At 38.7% G+C, this 24,757-nt stretch overlaps 1 protein-coding gene across 12 annotated transcripts; it reads right to left on the reverse strand.

Moving 5' to 3' along the window:
• Positions 1 to 1,021: 1,021 nt before the first annotated feature.
• On the reverse strand, positions 1,022 to 20,551 carry TDRKH (tudor and KH domain containing). 12 transcript variants are annotated; one of them, XR_004234048.1, is made up of 16 exons: positions 20,079 to 20,175; positions 19,260 to 19,312; positions 12,392 to 12,540; positions 11,161 to 11,208; positions 10,213 to 10,319; positions 6,229 to 6,418; positions 5,272 to 5,450; positions 4,832 to 5,165; positions 3,815 to 3,978; positions 3,432 to 3,604; positions 3,138 to 3,202; positions 2,799 to 2,950; positions 2,535 to 2,642; positions 2,208 to 2,304; positions 1,896 to 2,031; positions 1,022 to 1,769 (listed from the first exon to the last, which is right to left on the reverse strand). XR_004234048.1 is itself a non-coding variant. In XM_031967540.1 (16 exons), exons 3-15 carry the CDS (start codon positions 12,537 to 12,539, stop codon positions 1,976 to 1,978), a joined length of 1,821 nt encoding a protein of 606 aa, XP_031823400.1. In that variant the 5' UTR covers position 12,540; positions 19,260 to 19,312; positions 20,079 to 20,175; the 3' UTR covers positions 1,022 to 1,769; positions 1,938 to 1,975. The 12 variants fall into 12 exon arrangements, 11 of the variants coding, with proteins under 11 accessions (XP_031823400.1, XP_012405177.1, XP_031823402.1 ...); XM_031967540.1 differs by having other exon boundaries at positions 1,938 to 2,031; XM_012549723.2 differs by having other exon boundaries at positions 1,938 to 2,031; positions 5,272 to 5,411; positions 20,079 to 20,174.
• Between the last annotated feature and the right edge of the window lie 4,206 nt (positions 20,552 to 24,757).

The following is a 24,757-nucleotide window of genomic DNA, read 5'->3' on the forward strand; positions in this document are numbered from 1 at the left end:
TATTGGAATTATCTGAAGCAGTAAAAACTTAATTGTGGACATGGAAAATGATTTCTCCACTAGCAGCTTTCTACATCGAGGACACTACTCAAGGTATTCTAATGAGCTAAAAATGTTAATTTATTCTTACTTTAGTTTTCTCCTCAAATAGGGGCTGTTCGACTAGGGTCTATGAATTTCAAAAAATATTTTGAAAACAATTATTTCCATATAATTGGCTTCGATCCTCTGTCACCCAATGTTATTTTATGCATTAAAAATATTCTGGTGGGGTGGGCAGCTGGTTGGTAAATGGATAGAATACAGCTCTGAAATCAGAAGGACCTGAATTCAACTGTGGCCTCAGATACTTAACAATTTCTGGCCGTGTGACCCTGGGCAAGTCACTTAGTCCCAATTGCCTCAGCAGCAGCAGCAGCAGCAAAAAAAAAAAAAATAAATTCTGCTTGGGGTAGTCTATGACACATACAAATAAAGAACTTGTGTTGTAAAATATAAAAATAAATCAAATTACTGTTCATTTCCCTCCCTCTCCCCCTGCATTCATGTACTTGTATTCTTTTAAACAACTTTTCTGTATCTCATCAGCTGAAAAATTTTCCTAATGTCCCTCTTACTGGACAAAGAAATGGAGGCCTAGAGAACAAATGTCAGTTTGACATTGAAGCCCTGAGTTCAATGTGCGAACTATTATTACTTGAGGTCACACTGAGCAGATGGAAAACCAGAAACATATTTCTCCAGGTTTCCAGTTTGGGGCTTTTTCTACCACCAAACACTTTAAAAATTCACTGTTCCAAAACTGGCAATTATTCTGAGCCTTTTCAACACTTCAAGGAATATAAAACTCCTAAGGGCACATCTCCCTTCCCTGGATGGAATAACATACGAAACTAACATATACGAATATGTTCTCTCTCTCTCATATAACATACGAAATTAAGACACCAAGGGAGAACTTGGTTCCTCTGTATATCTACAGGCCTCCGTCTACTGCTAATTCAACTGGCATCTGTGTGGGTCATTTTAAAACCAGAACTTTATTTTAATGATTCTCTTAAGTGGCTTACAGAGTTCTCTATTTTTACATACATATGGATATGCATACATATAGTAGGCATTACGCCTACCTAAGGCATTGCATCTCATAACATATTCCTGAGATCTTGTTTTTCTACTTGCAAAACAGCCTAGGGTCAAAAAGGAAAACAACTCTCAAAAATCTTGCCCTCAATAATTGGCGTGATATCACCTGAAGCTGGCAAGGGCACATTACCTGCTTATTTCCTTGGACTATTTGATTTCAACCCTGTTGCCTTTATACTCTGCCTCTTCATCCACAGTTGGAAAGAACCCTGAGAGCCCATGGGGGCTCAGAACTTCCTCAATTCACAACTTAAAAATTTTTCTAGTAAGTCATCTCATAAAATGAAGTAGACTTCTGAATGAATGATCCTTATTTTCAACTAACAGAATCCTAACCAATATTTCCCATCTCAAGTTTCAACCAAATATCCTGAATAGTGGGATGGTACTTTTATTGCTAGTAGTTGTGGGCAGTGCTAAGGGAAGCCAGGCAGCTTCTGATAGACACATACACACGCACACGCATATATAGTCTTTTTTCTGAAAAGTTCTTCATTCTGCTAGTAGAAGAAGCTGTATTTGGTTCACAGCAGGCCAATCAGGAGGCAGCCCACAAAGGAGGAAATGTGGGTATCTTCTGTGGAATTCGATTTTCTGTTCAGCCACAGGCTCCTTGCCACTTCCTAAGCATGGACAGAAATATGAGAAAGGGTCAAGATATGAGAGCAAGTCAAGCTTGGAAAATGACCGCCACAGAAAAGGATCAGGGAGAAGAGAGAATGCAGCAGCTCCCCATCCTCACCCCTCACCGTTTTCCTGCTCCATAAGACACAAATCAGAGCCCCACTCACACAGCAGGCAGATGGCTGAGCCAGCCAGAACACAGACATCAGAGCAAGTCGTCTTCTGCAAGGACACCATCATCACCAGAAACTGAAGCAGCTTCTAAGCAAAGACAGGAAGGGGAAATTAGGTAACACCCAACTTGAATAAGCTATTCCCAAAATACTGGATTGGGCAGAGCCAGGACCTCATCCAACTTTTCCAATTTTGGATCAAAGAGAGTGAAGGCAGAAACCACGGAATTTCAGGAGCCTAGGGTAGAAAACATTGTCAGTTACCTGATAAACTGAGGCATGACAGAGTGTGTGGTGTCTCTCCAGGACTCTTCTTAGCCTCAGACAACAGGCTGTCTAGAGAGGCATCTGTCTCTGTGGCCTGAAGGAGTAAAAAAAAAAAAGTGTTAGTGAATGAGGTGAGGGAAAAGGAAACACATCATTGCCCCAACCGTCAACTGTGGAAGCAGGCAAGTCTGGCTCCAGAAGAGCAAAGCTAAAGCACTTTTTGCCAGCCGCCTTAGATCTAAGGAGAGCCTGAGGCAGAACTCTAGGCTGTGAACCGAATCCCCCAAAGGTTACCACCCTTTACAACTACTGGAGCTCACCCACCAATATATCCTGCAGCATCTCAGGGACAGCAGCATCTCCTTCTCCCACGTCTTGGGGAAGTTCAACTGCATACCCTTGGCGTACTAGTTCTAGCCCAATGTCAAGATTCTGGAAGAGAGAAAGGCAAAAGGATTAAGAAAGATACCTTTTTATTTTCTATGCTAGTCATGAAAATGGGGGAAAAGGCACTAGGATGAGGAATTTGGGGAAATTCAGAATAATTCCCAAAGTCAAAAGACCAAGGTACTGAGTTCTATGCTTTACCTGTCCATTGCTTGTGTCATAAAGGTGTATTTCTGGCCAAGTAGAAATTCCTGTTTGCACATAGCTGGAGATCTTGGCCACCAGGGGCTTCCACTCTGCACAGTGAGTGAGATGGTCAAATTCATCTAGTGCTTCCTCTTCCCACTGTTCACCTGGTGAAACAGGAAGAGGAGTCAGTGCTGAGAATGGGAATAAAATCAGGCGACAACCTATCTTTTTTGCAGAAGTGGTCTGAGCTCTTGGGAATTCTATCAAGTAGCCAGACGAGATAAAGAGAATTTCCCAGTGTGCTATGTGGAACTCATTCTATCGTGAGACCAACTCATATGGTTAACTTACCTGAGGGAACAATCCTTGCTAGACTACATTCTATTGCTTGGAATGGGAGGCTTAGAAAGTCACTCCTGAAATAATTAAAAAAAAAGGTAATTAAGAATCTTATGACAAGATCTTCTAAAAGTCATATTGTATCTCTGCTTTAAGACTATAACATATGAGCAAATCTAATCTATTCCCCTTAGAACTGGTTCCACTTTAAACTTCCTAATTGAGCTCTTCACAATGTCTCCAATTGAAAGGGATGTTATAACTAGAATTAAGATATGAACTGACCTACCTATCTAATCTACTGACCTGATAGCTCTCAAATCCTTGAGTGGGCTCTCCCCATTATCTCCAAAGTCAACAAAGTAGAGATCCAGGTTCCCATTCTCGAGGGTACCCAAGACACGGGCCCGATACCAGGGTCCATCTGTAGGTAAAGGTGCTGCTACAATGTCACCCACATGTACAGTAAGATCTTCAGGCTACTTGTCCAAGTTAGAAGGAAGAGGGGGGAGTGGCAATAGATGCATCAAACAAGAAAAGGTGAGAGAAAAAAACAAATATCCATGAGTCACAGAAAACTGGTTCCCAAAGGGAAAGGAAGAAAATGCATAGAAAGGAAAAGGTAGGAGATATTTATTTTCCTCAAGCCCTATTATCTCCCCAACCCCTTGGTCCACATGGCAACTCACTGATTGACTGTTCTCATAGTACTGGGTCATCTCATTGACCAGCTTGTCCAGTTGTAAGCTGCGGGAGCCAATAATCTGGATCCAGAAATGGTTGGGGTTTTCGGAGGCAGACACATAGACTTCTAGATACTCATCAGCATGAAAACTGAAGTCAGGGCTGGGGACTGAACACATTATGCAGTTGTGGTTGGTGGATATGACAAAAGCATCTCTGGCTAATAGAAGAGGGAATTGGGCTAAAGGAGTGATAGCTTTCAGTTTTAAAAATAATCAAAAACAGAAATATGGAATGAAGATTTTTATACTTTTCTTGTTACTTTCCAATTACAACACTGTCACAGCTATGATATAATTCAGATCTCTAGTCATGTTTTATATCCCTTCAGATGTTGGTCTCCTTTGGGGATTGTTATAGCTCCCACAGGATGGACATGGCATAAGACTGAGCAAACAAAGCATCAGGTAGCAAGAGATTTGTAGCCTAGTATCTACTAGAATACCTGGTTTCCCATTTACTATTCTATCCCACAACTTTCATTTGTGGAAGAAAAAGCTTCCAGAACCTGGGACTTTCCTTTGTTAGGGCTGTTGTATGTTATATGACTATAAAGTAACAAGTCTGATTCCACAAATCACACAAGAAAAACTGTTTCTTTGTAATCACACCTCATACTGAATGGAAGAAGTTTTTGAGGAATACTGTATGTAAATCCAAGGTAGAGCAGATCTTTAAATAGTTGCGGATTTATATGAAGAAATATTTTAATACTGGACTGCTAGACTTCTAGCACAGGATTTTTAATGCTTTTTCTTGCCACCACTTTGTACTTTGGAAATGAACTGCTATAATAATTATGAACAAATATCAGCTCAGCAATTTACTATTTTCAAAGAATCATGATTCATTTCCAAGACAAATATAAAGTGCTTTCGATTATCTGTATATTTCAGTTAGCCAAGTGAGTCTTCCCCCATTTATTAGCATGGACAATCAAGCTGTCACTGGAGATAACATACTTTCAAATTTTGGCATCTCTGGACTGGCTTGGGCTCCCATGTCCTCTTGGTGGCTGTTGTCACTGAGCTTTTTTTCATGGGAATGTTCCACACGTTCTGGTCTCAGCCCAGCTGTATCTCCTCCTCCTCGGCTAGGAGTGGCAGCCAGTGATGGGGCCAGTTTCTTGCCAGTGCCCATGTCCTTAGGAAAGGCTGGCTCCCCAGCTCCTCCAGGTCCTGCCACTTCTTCTCTCTTGACACTGATGGGCTGTTTGCGCTGTACTCTGGATTCTGCCGAATGAGCAATCCTCTTCCGAAGCTCTTCATCTTCAGACACTTTTTCTAGAATAAGATGCTTGACAGAAAAAAATCACCTCAGATCAAGTCACGAAAGAAGGGGAATCTTCTCATTCAGATTTTACACATGAACACACGCACGCTCAGCTTTACTCAATATTCACCTTGGCTGCTGCCACTTCCTTCTGTGTTCCTGAAATCTTTATGAGTCGTGTTAGTAGCAATGTCCCTTCTGATTCCTTGTCACAGGTAATTTTGGCCCCAGAACTCTTGCAGATGGCACGAATGGTTTCCCCACCTCTCCCTGCAGAAAGATACATAGACAAATTCCTCTGCTTGCCACCTATTTTGCAGCAACAAAAGAAAAATCAATGGAAGAATAAATTTTCATTTCCAAACTGAGCGATGTACTAGGTTCTTAATGCCTTAACAAAATAGTTCCTGAAACCTTTCCTGGCAATATAGCCTCTCAGGAACATTTTTTTTTCTTTTAATTTAAAAATTTTAGGTGGTTTCAATTCCTTCATTCTAAATATATTTTCTTAAAACATTCAAGGAGGCTACACTTTTCAGTCCTAAAATAAACCAGAATACTCTACTACAGTAAGATAGAGAAAAAGGGCATTAACCAAGTTAAGAACTGGGTCCTAATCCTGGCTTTGAGGAAGGGGGGAATGCTAACTTTATGACCTTAGAATGTCAGTGTTGAGTCTGTTTGCTCATCTGTAAGCCAGGGATAGTACCTGCCCTGCCTACTTAAACAGAAGAGTTATGAGATACATGGAAAACCAGCTTATCAAAAGCATTTTAAATACTATTAAGTGCTGTAAAATTTTAAAACCTTAAAGGGCTAATACTTTATGAGAAAATATGTATTCTACAAAAGGTTAAAGAGATCAGGAGCAGTTCACTTTTTAATCCTTTGTGAATCTACCACCCATAGTTTTCTCTAAATCTTTTTTGAATTTAATTGGTATTTTGGGCTTATATTTGAGACAAATTGAGTAAAAACTGTGGTCATCTTTTGGATATCTCACCTAATGGAGATGACAGTGACCAAGAAAAACACTTAAGAAGATGAGATGAAGAAATAAAGCGGCATTAAAGGGAGACAACAGTACCTATAATTCTGCCCACAGATCTCTGAGGTACTGAAAGCTGTTCATACACTGGGGTGTTCTCTGTCAGGATCTGGTGGATTGCTGCTTTGGCTTTGCAAACCTGGACAGGAAAGCCACTGATGAGCAGCACCCGTTCTTCACCTACATCTTCTGTATCCACATCAATTCGAGCACCAGTCTGCTTCCTTAGCTTCAGAGAGGAAAGGAGGAAAAAAAGGGAAAGTGTGTACATCTATGAATATGGCAGGGCTTAGGGAGAGAATACGTAGAGACATATGTTGTTGGACATGACCAAAGTGGGAATTAGTTTTCCTTGACATATTTGTTATGAGGACTTTGATTTTTCTTTTCTTTCTTTCTTCTCTTTTTTTAAAATAGGGCATGGGAAGAAGAAAAAAAATTCTATTTGTTAATTGACAAAAAATTTCTTTTAACTAAGAGACTTTGAGAACTGATTCTTTAAATGGAACTATGGGTGCTCTAGGGAGATGGAAGTAAAGAAAATGGCTAAGTAGCCAACTCCCTGATCCAGCTCCTAATTGGAAATGCAATCAATCCTTACCTTACCTGAATTAACAGGCAATGAACAGATAATGGCAATTACAAAAACAATCAATTTAAAAATATTCTAATTTGTGATACTTTTTTTTTAAACCTTCAAAAAGATTTTTTTAAAAGTCAGTTTTACTTTATTTTCAGCACTCTATAATTCTCTCTACTTCCCTTGACCCTCCACAAAACTATCACAAACATGTGTAGCTGAACAAACCATCCTTTGGTCATGTCAAAAAACCAACAAGTTTCAATCTGTACTTGAGTCCTTCAGAAACTATGAGGAGGTGGGCAGCATGTTTCATCACTAAATCTCTGGAATATTGGGTGGTCATCATTCTGACTGGAGTTCTTAAGTTTTTCAAAGTTATTTGTCTTTGCAATATTGTTATTAATCGTTCTTTTTAACTCACTTTACATCTCATCAGTTCATACAAGTCTTCCCAGGTTTTTCTGAACCATTCCCTTTAGCAGTTCTTGAAGCACAACAGTATTCCATTACAATCATATATCATAATTTGTTCAGCCATTCTAATTGATAGGCACCTCCATCAATTGCCAATTCCATCAGTTTTCAATTCTTTGCCACCACCAAAAAATGTTGTTACAAATATTTTGGAATATATAAGTACTTTTCCTTTCTTCATTCTCTGGGTCAAAGGATATGCACAATTTAAAATCTTTTTGGGCAGAGTTCTGAATTGCTTTTCATCATGGTTGAATCAATTTACAATTCTACCAACAGTACATTAACATACTGTTTGTTTACCCCAGAATCATCCTAGCATCTGTTGCTTTTTTTCTTTTGTGTCAACTTTGCCAATCTGATAGGTATGAAATTAAAAATGTCGGAATTGTTTTAATTTGTATTTCTCTAATAGTTAGAATTTTAGAGTATTTTTTCATGTGGTTATTTTTAGCTTGGACTCAAGCTAAACTTGATATCCTCTGACCATTTTCATTATTTTTAATCACAAATCAATTCCCTAAACATTTTAGGAAATGAAAACTTTCTAAAATGACTTGTGTTATCAGCATTTTTTGTAATAAAGATAAGCTAGAAGCTTTCCCAATAAGGTCAGGGATGTGATGAAAGGATGATGAAAGGATTATCACTATCATTTAATATCATACTAGAAATGATACCTATAGCAATTAGAAAAGAAAAAGAAATGCAAAGAATTGGAATTGGCAATGAAGAAACATAACTATCTTTTTTTGCAGATGATATTATGGTACACTTGGAGAATTCCAGAAAACCAACAAAAAACTAGTTAAAATAATAATAAAGCAGCAAAGTTGAAGGATAATACTATATTACCAACAAAGTCTAGCACACCAAGAAATAGGGGAAAAAATTCCTGTTAAAATAACTGTAGACAATAAAAAATACATGGAAGTCTTCCTGACAAGATAGATGGGTGACACAATCACAAAACACTTTTCACCAAAAAAAAAAAAAAAAAAAAAAAAAAAAATCAAATCTTAACGAATGGAAATATATTTAACTGCTCATGGATAGGTTGAACCAACATAATAAAAATGACAATTCTATCTAAATTAATTCAGTGTCATAACCACCAAAAAAAATCTTATAGTCGGAAAAAAATAACACAACACTCATCTAGAAGAACAAAAGGTCAAATATCAAGGTAATCAATGGAAAAATATGAAAGAAGTTAGCTATTATCAGTTCTAAAACTATTTAAGATAGCAACAATCATCAAAACAATCTGGTACTGGCTAAGAAATATTGGTAAATCAGTGGAATAGATTTTTACATAGTAGTAAATGACTAATAATTTAGATCCAAGCTTTTAGGAAAGAACTTATAATCTGACAAAAATTTCTGGGAAAAGTAGAAAGCACTTTGGCAGAAATTAAATATAGACCAACACCTGATACCACATACTAAGATAAAGTTAAAATGAGTCCATGATTTAAATACAAGGGTGTGAGCATAAGCAAATTAAGGGGGAAGCATGGAATAGTTTGCCTGTCAGATCTGAGGGAAGAATTTATAACCAAACAATAAAGAAAACATAAGTTATAAAATGGATAATTTTGATTACATTAAATTAAAACGGTTTTGCACAAAACCAAACAGCCAAGACTAAAAGGTAAGCAGAAAATTAGGGGGAAATTTTATAGCCAGTTTCTCTGACAAAAACCTTCATTTCTCAAATTATAAAGAACTGAAATCAAATTTTTAATTATCACAAGTCATTCCCAAACTGATAAATGGTCATAGAATATGAACAGGTATTCAGATGAAGAAATCAAAGCTATCTATGGTCATGTGAAAAAAAATACTTCAAATCAATATCAACTAGAGAAATGCAAATTTAAAAATCTCTGGGGTACCAATTCCTATCTATCAGATTGGCTAATGTAACAAAAAAAAAAGTAAAATGATAAATATTGAAGGGGGATGTGGGGAAATTGAGACACTAAAGCACAGCTGGAAGAATTGTGAACTGATCCAATTATTTCTGGAGAGCAACTTGGAACTATACCCAAAAGACTATGCTATGCATACTCTTTGACTCAGCAATCATACTACTAGGATTGTTATCTCAAAATTTTTTTTTTTAAAAAAATAACTTATATGTACAAAAATATTTATCTTGTGGTATCAAGGAACTAGCTGAATAAGTCATGGTATAAGATTGTAATGGAATAATATTATTATGTAACAAGAAATGATGAGAATGATTTCAGAAAAACCTGGGAAGATTGATATGAATTGCCATGAAGTGAAGTGAACAGAACCAGGAGAAGCATATATAGTATTGTATGATAATCAACTGTGAATGACTTAAGCTATTCTCAGCATGACAGTTTTGAAGGACTCATGATGAAAAATGCTATCCACTTCTGAGAAAGAACTGAGGGATTCTGAATGCAAATCAAAGCAAATATTTTTCCAAAGTTTTGTTTTTCTTGTTTTTAAATTTTTTTGGGGGTGGGAGGTCTGTATTTTCTTTGACAACATGATTAATATAAAATGTTTTGCATGACTACATTGTATAACCTATATCAAATTGCTTGCAGTTTTATTTTTCTAATAATTACTTGGATTAAGGAGATGGGAAGTTGCTTTTCTAATTTTTCTAATTGACAAATGAGGAAGGTAACTATTAGATATATGCTGAGTAGCAAAGAAAATCATCTAATCTAAAACAATGTTTATGGTAAATTACCTATAAAGTAAATTTCTGAGTAATTTAGTCCATTTCTTGAATATAAGAGCCTTACATTATGAAATAATGGCTAGAATGAAAGCCATCAGTCATTGAAGGGAAGTAATTTAGCTTGCCAAAAGTGCTTTTCTCTAAAGGCAACTTATTTTCTGTAAGTACATATGATATTGGAGGGGAGGGGAAAAAAAATCAATGAACACATAATATCCACAAAAGCCAACATACTTACTTGTTTAATATTGGCTCCTTGTCGGCCAATAATCAGCTTCACAGCCTCCTGGGGTACCCGCATCTCTACCTCAATATCATCTTCCCCAACGAATGTCAGACGTTCTTCTATAAAATGACCATCAGATTAAGTCCCAATGCCGAAAGTTCATATAATAATACCCTTGTGCTCCCTGACTTCTATGGCAAACATCTGACTGTCAAAAACTTTAAGATCCCAGAAAGAAAAAAGACAAAGAAACCCAATAGCAGCAACAAATGAAGGTGCTATCTGAATGGGAACTTAAAGATTACAGAAGATGTGACTAGCAGACAGGATAGCTTTGAAGACTGTTGCTTCACAGACATCAAAACAGGAAAGGATCCCTGGACTTTCTTACAAGGAAGGTGTATTGAGTTTCAGAGAGTTTTCTGATTCTAAACTATCACAAAAAGGAGAAGGAATCCAAAATTCTGGATATTCTATTCAGATTCAAGACTTTTTATTCCACCAATTTTTTGCAATCCATTTAAACCCTGAAACACAGCCCATTAGTGGGGATGGTATGAATAAGAAGAAACTGATCTCTCCTCAAGGCTAAATAGGAAGATACATATATAAAAAGAATAGGGTATTTATATTTACACATATACAATAACAGATATAAGACCAAAAGGTATTCCTCAAAAGTAGTCAAAGGATATAAACAAAACGTTTCTCAAAAGAAAGATTGAAAATTATTAACAATAACATAGAAAAATGCTCCAAATCTCTAATAATAAGAGATGCAAATCAAAATAACTCTGAGGTTTTATCTTCTATCCAACATACTGGAAAAGATGAAAAAAGATGAGGATATCTAATCTAGGATATGGAAAGATAGAACCCTGGTGGATTATTGGTGGAGCTATGAACCAGTACAACTGTTTTAGAAAACAATGTAGGAATATTCAAATAAAGAGTTCATACCCTTTGACCCAGCGACTCTAGTATTAGGCTTATATCCCAAGGAGGTCACTGGTAATAAAAAAAAAAAAAAATTTCTCACATACACCAAAATATTTATAGTAGCATTTTTTGTATTGTAGTAGAGAATTCAAAACAAAGTATGTACTCATCAACTGGGAAATGGCTAAACAAATGGTAGCACATGAATCTAAAGGAATTTTGCTATGCTTTTAAAAATTATGTGTGATAAATACAGAGAAGTGTGGAAAGATCTATATGAATTACTTCAGAGTGAAATAAGCAGAGCCAAGGAAATAACATACCCAAAGATTACAACAATATAAATGGAAAAAACCAAACATACAAAAATTCAAAAGAGAATATTGCAAAATTACAAAGAAGAGCTGGCAGGCGCAGGCTAATACAATGCACATATTTTCAGATTTCTTTTTTAAAAAATGTACCAAGCAGTTATGCTGGTTTTCCTCCCTTCTTTTTCTTCAAAATATCATTTTCTTGTATGGGCTAGCTCTCTAGGAGGGGAGGCATATGGGGGAAATTATGCTGATGTTAAAAAAATCAGTAAAAATTTATTTTTTAAAAAAAGAATCCACTAAGGGTGGCTAGGTGGCATAGTAGATAAGAACATCAGTCTTGAAGTCTGGAGGATATGAGTTTAAATCTGGTCTCAGACACTTAACACTTCCTAGCTGGTGTGATCTTGGGCAAGTTACTTAACCCCAACTGACTCAGTAAAAAACAAAACAAACAAACAAACAAAAACAAACAAACCCACTAGTTCCTTCTTTAGATCAATAGAGCTCTTGAGCACCAGTCCTGAAGTCAGGAGGATATGAGTTTAAATCTGGTCTCAGACACTTAACACTTCCTACCTGGTTTGCTCTTGGGCAAGTCACTTAACCCCAAATGACTCAGGAAAAAAAAAAAAAAAAAAAAAAAAAAAAAAAAAAAAAAAGAATCCACTAGTTCCCTCTTTAGATCAATAGAGCTCTAAGAAAAGGACAGATGAATTGGTATCTCAGTCTACAGACTTGCTAATGGCAAAGTTGCAATACAAAAAGGAACATATTTCTTTGCTACTGGAAATGCAGTTGGTTGGCAAAGACTCATGTTCCAGTTGAAATATGATAAATTAAGTCTAAAAGGTTTAATTTTTTTTACTTCAGGTTAATGAAATATGTCAGTTTCTAAAACTTTGCATCTATATGTACATATACACAAAAATACGTACCTCTGCTTTCTCTATACCTTCGGTAGAGGATATAAGCAACGGTCAGGCTGGCTGGAATTCCAAGGCCCAGTGCTATTTTCTGAATGGTTGAGAGGTTTGTCCAAGAAGACCATTCAGTAGACATTTTCTCTGAAGTTCTAACCTGCATTCTGAAGCATGGGAGGGGAAACAAGGAAAGCTTTCAACTAAAACTTATTTGTTGCTAGCAATACTTTTGCCCAAATTCTAAGTACCAACTCCAAGGTAAGAAACCCAACTTACTGCACAAGCAACTGAAGGCCATATGTAAAAAGAAACTTACTTTGTCACTTTGCTGCCCAGCCCTAGAAAAATACACAAACTCACGAAATTTAAAAACAATGAAAAAACCAATTTGGCTGGGGAGCTTAGATAATAAAAACAATAACCCAAACTAAAGTTGGAAAGTAGGATGATTATAGATTATGGAGGACTTTGAAAGTCATGCTAAGACATTAAATTTGTAGTAGTAGTGAACTAATAATAAAAGGTTTTGAAGACCAAAATATATTAAGTTTTCAAAGTGTTTTACATCTCCAGATGATTCTTTCTTATTAGATCTTCAGAACTCTGTGAGTTAAGTGCCACAGATATCTTCATTTTATAGAGGAAGAAACTGAGACTAAGAAAGATTAAGTGACTTGCCCAAGGTCACACAATTGGTTAAGTGTCTGAGATGGGATTCAAACTCCAGTTGTGGCTCCAAGTCTAGGACTTTTCTGATTGTGCCATGTAGATATCCAGCCTAAGACTTAGGAAAATTGCTCTGCATCACTAAATAGAATGAAATAGAAAGTAAAGTTTGGTACAGAACTTCTAACCTCACAAACTCTCTAGTCATCCAACCCCACATTCTTTTCTTGGCCCTTGTCCTTCCTGAAGTTTTGTAGTGTTTGGAATGATTTCCAGCTCTTGATTTTTCTCTCTGGCCTAACGCACTATCAGTTCCACAGCAAGATCATCTATGCTCTAAGCCAGGGGTCCTCAAACTACCGCCGTGGGCCAGATGCGGCAGCTGAGGACGATTATCCCCCTCACCCAGGGCTATGAAGTTTCTTTATTTAAAGGCCCACAAAACAAAGTTTTTGTTTTTACTATAGGCTGGCCCTCCAACAGCCTGAGGGACAGTGAACTGGCCCCCTATTTAAAAAGTTTGAGGACCTCTGCTCTAAGCCCAATGTTTGGGTAGACCTTGGGGCTCTTGTCTCTTCTCTTTTTTCCCCTATACCATCCCTTGATGATTCATCAACTCTACTATTTCAACTATCACCTGTCTGCAGATAACTTCCAAACCAACATGTTTCTAACTGCCTGCTAGACGTTACTACTTGGAAGTCATTCTTCTTTCAAAAATCTTTGCCTTCTAACTTCCCTATTCCTATTAAGAACACTACTCTTCCAGTCACTCAGCTTCACAATCTCATAATCACATTAGAGTATTTCCTGTTCTTGGTGGCAACTGATGGTACAAGGGGGTAAAGGGTTGGGCCTGGAGTCAGAAAGATCTGAGTTCAAATCTTGGCTCAGGCACTTATTAGTTGTGTGGCACCAGACACAAATCATTTGACTTCTGTCAGCCTGTTTCCTTAAGTATAAAATAGGACTAACAACAGCATCTACCTGGAAGGCTTGTTGTGAGCATCAAAAGGAATAATATCTGTAAAATGCTTAGAATGATGCATGATACACAGTAAGTACTATATAAAAATGCCAGTTCCCTTCCCTTTTTTAGGCCCTACCCATCAAGTTGTTGTCTTGTTGCATCTAAAGTCAAAGCACCTCTCATATCTGTACCCTTCTCTCTACTCTTCAATTCCTTTAGTTCAGATCCTCAACACTTCTCATCTGGAGAACAGGTGCAACAGCACCCAATGGGTGTCTTCCCCTCTTCTATCCCTCTTCTTTATGGCTACCATAGTGAAAGTCCTAAAGCACACATCTGACCAAGTTTCTCTGATCAAGAAGCTTTAGTGACTCTTTATTGCCTTTGGGTTAAAATACAAACTCATCTCTTTCACATGTAAAGTCTTTCACAATCAATTTCAATTTATGTCCCTATGATGATTTTATTTTTCTCTTTTGTTCATCATGTATTCACAAAAATTTAAGAGTCCCTTTTAAAAAAATAGTTACACTTTTTTTTTGTTGTTGTTTTTTGGAGAGGTAGTAAAAGGGAAAGAGGGAAGAGCTATATGTGTGATGTGGTTTCATGTTTACATGTTAGGAAGATCATATTCAAGATTGTTCCATTAACTTGACTAGTCAAGATAATACAAATCAATTAGTCAATTGAAAAACCTTTTATCAATTCAAGCAGCTTTGTGAGGCTCCAGACTGCAGTTGTGTTTTACTGTTACCAAAAAATTAAAAGCTATTTTTCCTTTGGATTTACTCAGGTATGGGGGAAAAACCCTTTAGTTTCTATGACTACTGCACAAAAATGCAACTTCAATGATTGTCAAAAAAATCTGATTCAATTCTAGTGATGCTAGAAATATAGATAAAACCAAAATCTACTCTGAAATAAAATGTCAGTTTTAAATAGGCTCTTCTCTGAAAGAGAATAGAATTCCTATTTCAGATGCAAGAGCAGCAGTTCTACCCACTGCAACAACCAAGGTAGAATTAAATCTGGAAGAACAGACAAAGCACTAGACTTGGGAACTTGAAGAATCTGGATTCAAATCCTTAATCCCATTCTAAGTGATCCTAAGCCAATCTAGATCTTAGTTTCCTGATCTAAAAAATGAGGGTGCTAGACTACCTGACTTCTGATTTCCCTTTCAGCTCCAGATATATGATTTTAAAACCAGATGTTTTTCACTCCTGCCCATTGGAATAAGCATCTCTCCTTTCCTCTTAGTTAAAAATTAAATGCAGACTTTCAAATTTTTAGTAATTCACTAAAGAATCTGCAAAACTGTAGTGTTTATAAAACCTGTAACAACATTATATATTCTTGCCTAACCTGGCTCCTACTTCTCTTTCCCCACCAAAAAATACCCCAAACCTTTACTGCTGTTTCCTGAGCTTGCAGCCTTAATTCTATGCTCTTATTTTTCCAAGAGTAAATTAGCAAGCTCACTCTGACCTAATGGGGTAAATTGTCTTTGGCAAGGAGACTTTGCCTGGATTGAAGTTTGTATGTGTATAGTTTTAAAATTACAAAATTTGTCCCAAATTGTGTATAAAAGCCATTTTTCTTTGAAGATAGAAAAATTTTTAGAACCTTCCCAGTGATATTAGGTAGGCTTTTCTTTCTTTTTTGTTGAGGCAACTGGGGCTAAATGACTTGCCCAGGGTCACACAACTAGACAATGTTAAGTGTCTGAGATCAGTTTAAAAACTCTGGTCCTCCTAACTTCAGGGCTGGTGCTTTACTCTGACACCTAGCTGCCCCTAGGCTTTTCTTTAAAACATTAAGTGTTATACCTGAGTTTAATTTTGAGGTCTTATTTAAATAACAGTAACTGACTTTAGAGAAACCAAAGACATATACACACAAAAAGCATCTCCTAAAAGACAAGAGGTTTTCTTTGAACAAATCTCATAACACATCTATATCATAAAGTCATTTATATAGTGTAAATATTATTTATGTTGGGTAATAATGTTATTTTTCTTAACCTTTGAGGATTTTGTAAGTTTTTCCATAGACTCTACAACATCCAAATTCTTCTATGGATGTATTTAATACCGATTTAAAATGGCTTTTTCCATAGATTCTAAATGCTTAGTCAAAGCAGTAGCTTGGAACAACAGCATATGCTAAGATTTCTTTCTTCGTTTTGTACTTTAAAATACATGACTTTAAATAACAAATGCTATATTTTTTACTTGAGCTCTTTCCTCCCTCCCTTTCTCTTCTCTGCTTCCAATTCTAAATTTTTTTAAGGCAAGCAATCAACCATATGTACAAACACTAGCTCAACTAGTACCTTAGCAACAGTTTGATCTGAATGTCAATTCTAAAAATTCATGATTGTGGATTTTTACATAAATGAAGAACATGCTTAATATATCTTTTTTGTACAGTTGTTTAAGTCTGAATATTTTCTCTCTGATTAGACTGTCAACTCTTTGGCAAGAACTATTTTATGCCTTGTTTTGTATTACCAGTGCTTAATACAATGCCTAAGTACTTAGTAAGTGCTTAATAAATGGTAGCTGAGGAAAAACTTGTCAGTAACAGCTATCTCTCAGGCAATCTGGATCAAAGACAAAGATTCTGTATACAGCCATATTCTTATCTAATACTATGGCACTATGTACAATTATGAAGGTAAAGCTAAGGTCCTAGAGGTTTGGCATTTCTATAATATCTGTCAATGTCTATGTAATGGACATGTAGTTGGGTACCTAATAAGTATTTTAAAATTGAATTGAGAGCACAAGTATTTTCAGAAAAGTATCCAAACTTCCAAATACCCCTTTCAGGTGATCAGTATTTTCATTTCCTATTCACATCAAAGCGAATGAAAAAAAAAGGAAAGTAGAAGATAAATTTGACTTTAGCGGTCAATTAATTATCTGTTACATACATGTAGCTCTATCAGGACCAGATTTATAAAACCTTACGTCTTAGGAATCTTATAATCTACTAAGAGGATAAGACATAAGTAAATCTATGATAAGCATGTTAGAGAGATAAATGCAATGAGAGAGGGATCTTAGAAGCCTTCATGGAAAAAGTGGTTTCTAAGAATCCAAATGCTCCCCTTCCAGAGAGAGGGAAGGCAGAATGTACAAGATACTAACTAATCCCACTGTTTCCAATAAGATCATGACTGCAACAATGCAAATAGTTTTATTTCCATTGGTCTTTAGTCCTATTTGGGAAAAATGCATTCCAAATTTGAAGGAATTTGAGCAAGGGCAGATATGGCAAAAGAGATAATCGGAAGGGCAAGGTACCATTAAATCTTGTTCAGATCATAAAATACTTTATTTGAGATGTATCAACCTTTTGCCGATATGAATGGGTTTAGATAAGCCCACTTGTACCAAAGACTAAATTTAAATAATCTCAATAATTACCAAATCAAAAGGATGTTTTCACACTCATATGTACAAACATGCATATATATGTACATACCCATACCATTTGTTTATTACTAAATTAAAGGCTAAATTTATTTAGATATACATACTGTCATGAACACTGCTGGATAAAACGTTTAAAAATTACTTGATGCTTGCTTGCTTTATTTTATTACTTAAATGGAATAGGAAAGTAATACAAAGAAAAGACAGAATGTCAGAATCTGATCACTCTACCAAAATACAAGAATTCAGGATAAGCATACAGTTCAAGTCAGACCAGTTAATTCTGCTCAAGGAAGAGCATAACCTCCTTTGAAAATGCAACATTTCAGATCTGTGAACCTAATTCTGACAATGATAGGTGATACAGTACATAAAAAAGTGTAGGCACAAAAGAATCCATACTATAGCTAAAATAAGTTAGAGCTGAGAATTCAAAGTACTCCAAATATGAAAATTAGCAAAATTATTATCAGTCCTCTCACACCTTTCCCCTCACAATTAAATATGTTGCATTACTCCACTCAACTTTCCGCCTTGGCATATAGGCACAGTGTGAAAAAATAAAATTAAAGGGAAAAAAAGCACTAACCTTTAAGTCAGATGGAAACTGACTCTGACACTAGTGGGTGACCTGGGCAAATGACTTACCTCTTTGGAATCTCTGTTTCCTCATCTGTACAAAGGGAATAGAATAGAGTATGGAAGCTAGAAGAGGTCTGCTTCCATAAATACTAGCTGGGTAACCCTGGGCAAGTCCATTAACCTCTCATTGACCTACACAACTTTAAGACAGAAGTTGCAAACCAAGGTTGGTGGAGGGTGTTACTTTACCAGGAACTCCTTTCACAGATGAAATCTCTGATTCGGACAGAAAAATATGAGGATACTTGCTTACTTGACAGAGCTGAAGTGAAGAAAATGTTTTTAAACCTTAACCTTATATGTATGTGTTTCCATTATAAACAAGTTGATAATAACCAATATACATTTTTGTACCAAATTCCCTTTTAAAAATCAATGAAATAGTCAAATACTACTTCCAAAAGGAGCTTTCACAAACCAAGAATCAAGTGTTTTTCATGCCTGTTAAGAGCATTTCAGAAGCATCTGAGGATAATAAATCCACTTCTTCCTTTATGTGTAAAAACTGATGGGATAAAGAAACCTCATACCTTTCCCTTAAGAAAGGGGCAAGGATTTTTGTTTTCTTTCCCAGGTTATTTTTACCTTCTTTCTAAATCCGATTTTTCTTGTGCAACAAGATAACAGTATAAACATGTATACCTATATTGTCTTCAATATATACTTTAACATGTTTAACATGTATGAGACTGCCTGCCATCTAGAGGAGGGGATGGAGGGAAGGAGGGGAAAAGTTGGAACCCAAATGTTTGCATGGGTCAATGTTGAAAAATTACCCATATATATGTTTTGTCAATAAAAAGCTCTAATAATAATAATTTTTAAAAGGGGGGGGCAAGGACTAAAGACAGGCTTTGAAAGCAAAGTCAGTTTTCTGTCAATTCCAAATTATGGTAACTGGACTAGAAGGGTGGCAGAGAGAGGGATCAAATAATTGAGTTTAGTAATAAAGGCAAAAATGAGTTAGGGAGCAAGTGATAATTTTATTAAAAGGAAAATTAAAGAAAAAAACAACAACCCTGAAGAAAGGCAAAGTGACAACTCTACTTCTCCTGGGGCCTTTTTCTCCCCCCAGACAGCTCAGGACTGATATGATGTGATATGAAGAAATGTAGATGGGTTTTGCAATTAAAAGACCTGGGTTCAAATTTTAATTTCTTACCTGTATGATCTTGGGCAAATCACTTAACCTCTCTGTGGGATCAGTTTCCTCATCTGTAGAATTAGGGATTTGAACTAGATAAACTCTGTGGTCCCTTCCAGCTCTAAATCTATGTATGATCCTAAGATTGGAACCCTGGTAAGACTAAAAATAGGCTCTCCGGCTTATGCTAGCATCCCTGAATATTAAGGGTAGAGGCTTTTCTTTGCAGTCATGATTTCCGGGGTTAAGGCGGCTATAAAATGTACTTTTGCACTAACACTCCCACAAGACTCAGAACCTCTTACCTACTTCCCGCCCCCTCCCTCAGCCCCTTCCTACTTCCAACCTCTCTCCGTTCCCATGCCAACTGCAGCCTGCGCCCTCCCCCTTCCTACCCACACGTCCCCTTTTCTGCCCCTCCCCCCACCTGCTGGCGCTCCCCTCTCCCGGCTTCTCTTTCATTCCCAGGCCTCCCTCCCAAATGTAGGGCCGCAGGGCTCATCTCCGCGGCTCCTTCCCCACCTCGGCTGCCTCCTCACACCCTTACTCCACCATCTCCCCCGCCCCTCCCTTTGCCTCCCCGCTCTCGCCCAACCTCCTCCGCTTTTCTTTTTCTCAAAGAACGCGCTTAATAAATGTTCTCGACTCCTCAACCCCTCCCCACAGGGCCCAAGGCCTCCATCTTCCCCAAATCCCCTCTCCTCATCCTCTCCGCCCCTAGACTCTTGGCTTTTTTCCAACCGCTTCGCTTTTTCTCACTCCCTTTCATCTGCTCACACGCCCTCGGACCCAGCTCTAAACTCCCTCTCCGGTCCCGGTCCCGGCCCCGGCTTATACCACTCCTCTGGGAAGAGCCGTCGTCCCCTCGGCTCCCTAGTCGCCGTCTCCTCACACCCCGACGAGGGGAACTGCGGGGCCTTGCTTCAGCCAATCAGCGCCCACCCATGTGACCCACCACATCCAATCCTCCGCCGGCGTCCTCTCCGGCCGATCGGCTTCCATTGCTCCCTCCCTCCCACCGCCCCTACTTTCTTCCTAAGCCAATCATCCCGCGAGCTTCCCTGTGAACGACGTACCTGCCTCGTGCGGGTGCCCAATAACGAGAGTGAGTTTCAGAGTCGGTCCTCCACGACCGCCAATAAGAGCCGCAAGCTAGGGAGGGACCGCCTTTTCTTCCATTGGGCCGGCACCTGCCTGAGAATTAAACAGCCAATCGGAGGTTTCCAGGAGCTCGCTCTTGCGTAGTGTTTGGCCAATCATTGAACGGAACTTCTGCGGCTGCTCGAGTTTTGGCAGAAAGCCTGTTGTCCGGCTAGCTCGGTTCGCGCGTAGTAGGTTGGCCGAAGGGAACAGGACGGTTCCCCCGGCGTGTCGTCCTCTGCATATTGCCCATGTTGTGTCTCATCGCTTAGCCGGGGGACAGCTGCGATATGTCGTGGGAGAGACCCGTCGTGGTCAGAGCCCCTTTTCTAGGGACACAGGGTCCCCACGTTGGGGCAAGTCCCGGAGTCTGGGCGCGCTTGGGTAGCGCGTCGAAGCACGTGGAGGGGCGGGAACAAACCTCTTTAGGTTGGGTGGGGGAGGGGAGAGGATCCTTCTCGGCCAAGGAAGAAACCAGTGGGAAGGTTGGAGGTCAGACCTCCGAAAGGATCCGCGATGAGGGAGGCGTGGTAAGGGGAAGGGAGGGGTCGGGACTTGGGGGGGCAGGGCAGGGCGGTCAGAAGGCGGACAACCTCTGTGTGCACCAGTAACTCTCACTACAGCTGAGACTCACTTAGCGACTCTGCAAAGTACTCTTCATCCTTCCGTTTCATTCCGCCCTGCTATAGTATCGTCCCCTGGCCCCTTTTTACAGCCCTAAGACTCAGATCTAGCGGCTTGCGCCCGCTGACCGCCACGGCCGGTAGTGGCGGATCTCCACCTTCCTGACCTGCTCCGGCTGGCTTGGAAGCAAAAGGCCATCTTCGGAGATCTCGGCTGGGGCAGGGACAAGCGAGCCCTCGCTCCTTGGGGAGAGGTTGGGTTTGCTCGGGGCTCCTTGTGTTCCGCACCAGTAAGAAGGACCTTCCTGAAGGGCTGAACCCTTATCGCTAGGTCCCATTCCTCCTATCCCTCCGGCTGAACTACATGGCTCTGTGTCCCGGGGAAAGGTGGTCCTGTCCCCCAGCCCTTGCCCTGCCCAGCCCCCGCACCCCTGAATCTCCACTCCTCCGTCTTCCAATCAACTCAGTGCCGCACTGTCGTCTGTCTAAGTCCGGACCACCAGGTCTCATCTACAAACGCTGGTTTCCTTGATTTTCTCCCCTTCGCGGCACACCGGAAACCCACAACTTTCTATAGAAAATCTTTTCCAGTCTCGCTTAATGCTGTTCTCTCCAAGTTATCCTCTGCGTGTCTTGTTTGTAGTGTGGGCGCTTTCTTGTTGTCTTCACTATTAATGGCTCGAGAGCAGGGGCTATTTTCGCTCTTCTTTATATCGCCAGTGCTTTAGTACAGTGTCTAGCATGTAACAGAGGCTTAATAAACTCTAGACCTGGATAGAGAGTTGGGCTTATTGTCAGAAAGAATTGAGTTTAAATTCTTTCTCATTTTCTAGCTAGCTGTGTGACCCTGAATAAGTCACTTCACTTATTCTCAGGTTCCTCATCTGTAAAATGGGGTTGGTACTAGAGGTCCTTGTGAAGATCAAATGAGATAGCATAAAGTGATTGGCAAACATAAATGCTAACCATAGTTATTATTTTTTCAAATTTAACATGTTCAAAACAGAATTCATAATCATTCTCTCCAAATCCTCCCCTCCTCTGAACGTTCCTATTCTTGTCAAAAGGACCACCTTATTCCCAATCATGTAGGCTCAAAAGTTCAGAGTGATTCTCAGCTCCTTCCCGTCACTCCCTCCATACATCCGACCTGTTGCTTAATCTTCTCATTTCTATTTTCATGACATCCTTCATATACCTCTTTTTCTTTCTCCCATCCAGACCCTTATCCCCTCTCCTGCACTATTATGATAACCTTCTATTTGTCTCCCTGGCTAATCCTTCCCTCATTTGCTAAATGGGATTTTAGTAAACCATAGGTCGGATGATATTCTTTTTTATCCCCTATCCAATAAAATCCAGCGGCTCACTAATTCCTCTACAATCCAACATAAAGGTCTCGGTTTGATATTTAAATCTCTTCATAATTTTGCCCTTTACAGTCTTCTTACACTTTAGTCTCTATTACACATCCTGTGATTTAGCTGCCTAAACTGTCCTATTTGCTGTTCCTTGAAAACATCTCCCATCTCCATGCCTTTGAGCGGATCCGGAACTCGCAGGCCTAGAATGCATGGAGACTTCCTCATCTCTCTCTTAGCTTCCTTAAAGACTCATCTCAAACTCTGACTTTTGCAAGAAGACTTTCTTGGTCCCACTAGCTGTTTGTAGCTTCCCTGTTGAGATAACTCCATCTATTCTGTATCTTATCTTACATGTACCTAGTTATATATTCCCCCATTAGAATGTGAATTTCTTCAGAACAAAGACTATTTTTGCCTTTCTTTATATTAACGATGGTTAACACAATGCTTGGCATGGAATTAGCACTTAATAAATACTTATGGATTGACTGACTGCTAACTCCAACTCATAAACAGCTTAGTCAATCCCTATGGACAGAATAAGGGAGAGAGAGGTGAGTCACAAAACACTATTGTAATTTTAAGGCCCCCTCTATTTTAGGGTCATGATGTATTGGGATCTTTCTTTAAAATTGTTTTCCCAATGAACAAAAATCTATTTTCTCCCTCTTCTTCCCCCCTCCCTTCCACCCCAGCCAATTGGAAAAAAGAAAAGAAAGAAGAAAAAAGCCCTTGTAACCAATATGCATGGTCAAACAAAACAAATCCCTGCATTAGCCACGTCCAAAAAAAAAAAAAAAATTTGCCTTCTTCTATAGAGGATGATTAGCTTTTGAGAGCTTTGCAATTATAGTTTAAAATATCTAAGTCTTTCTGCTTCCCCTTCCCTGCTTCTGTCTCTTTGTCACTTACCAGAAAATGAAGGGGAAAATTCTGGGCACTTGGAACTTTCAGAAAGTGGCTCCAGCCAAGTGCTACATAAGTTAGACTATGGTAAGTGTTGACTGGATGGTATGAATGATTACTTACTATTACTGAATGTAGTGTGGTGTAAAATACTGCTGCTTTTGGAACTAAAAGACCCAAGTTTTGCTACTTATCACTTGCCTGATCTTGGCAGTCACTGTGTTCCTTTAGGCTTCATCTCTCTCATCTGTTAAATGGTGTTGAGGGACATGTTAGGAGACTAGATGATATCTCAAGTTCTTGTAAGCTTAGTCTTATGTTCCTCTGATTCTGGTTGGCCTGAGGGGCTTCTGAAGTACCTTTCACTCTGAGATTCTGTGACTATACCATAGTAGCCTCTCTTGTGCAGTATCTTAGAGGAGCATGGGCCATTTATAATGATGGCCATAGCATCACCAGCACCATCTTTGACTTCTGTGTAGATGGTCTGGTAGGAGTGATCCATAAGCAGAACAAGTAAGAATACATACTAGATTCCATTTTAACATTTTTTTTTGAAGCATCTGATACCAACTTTACTGTTGCTGAGGATGAAGGCAAGGGAGAAAGTCAATTGAGGAATAGGAAAAACTAGGTGGAATAAGGGGAAGAACTGAACAATGTCCCATCTCCAACACATATACTGACATGGGGAATAAAATAAAAATAAAATAAAATAAATAAATGACTTGGCTTGAATCTTTCACATAGAACTGATCTCCCTTGTTATCTTCCCTCCATACCCCTTTATACTACCATATTCCATCACCTGATTCTCTAATATCTCATAAAACTCCTTCCCTCTCCAAAGAAAAAAATTCCTTCCCTCTCTCTTTACTAACAGGCCTTATGTGGTGAGGGCAAAGAGAGGTGGGGGTTCTCTCTTACATTAGAGATCCAACTGTATGTTCCTGATTTCCAGCTCTCCTTTGATTCTAGATTTTGGAAGCAAAAAGGGACAGAGGAAGGCCTTAGGGTCTACAGGAGGCATCAGAACGGAGAGATCCGTGGGGAGTGAGGAATTAGGAACAGATATTTTTCTACTCCTTAGAACTTTCCCCAGCTACAATTGACTTAGGCCAGCATGGCACTTCTGATACAGGTATATGGAAAGAGAAGACATGGTCTAGGAAGGAAATAGGGTTTTGGAATATGTCCATCAAAAAATGTTAATGTGATCATAGTGGTCATGGGCTTGGAATGATTATGTGATAGGCATGGGTTTGGGGATGTGTGTGCATGTGTGTGTGTGAGACTACTGATACCCACTCCCCTCTCAACTCCCCTTGCCTTCATCCCTACCCTTATTCCTGGCAAATAAAAATTTAAAAACAGAAGAGAAAGAAAAAGAAAAAAAAAAAACAGCCTTGGGAACTAATAAGCCACACAGTGGCCATGTCTAAGTAAAGTATGTCTATTTTTGTGTCTTGAATCCCACTCCTCT

Source organism: Sarcophilus harrisii, chromosome 4 (genome assembly GCF_902635505.1).
Source record: "Sarcophilus harrisii chromosome 4, mSarHar1.11, whole genome shotgun sequence".
In the NCBI taxonomy this organism is placed as follows: domain Eukaryota; kingdom Metazoa; phylum Chordata; class Mammalia; order Dasyuromorphia; family Dasyuridae; genus Sarcophilus; species Sarcophilus harrisii.

Coding starts and splice junctions, on each gene's coding strand:
- TDRKH (XM_031967542.1), bottom strand. CDS start 12,539: ATGCAGGTTAGAACTTCAGAGAAAATGTCTACTGAATGGTCTTCTTGG. Junction 3,203..3,431: donor AAGGATTTGAGAGCTATCAG/GTCAGTAGATTA, acceptor TAATTATTTCAG/GAGTGACTTTCTAAGCCTCC. Junction 2,032..2,207: donor GTCATGCCTCAGTTTATCAG/GTAACTGACAAT, acceptor GTCTTTGCTTAG/AAGCTGCTTCAGTTTCTGGT.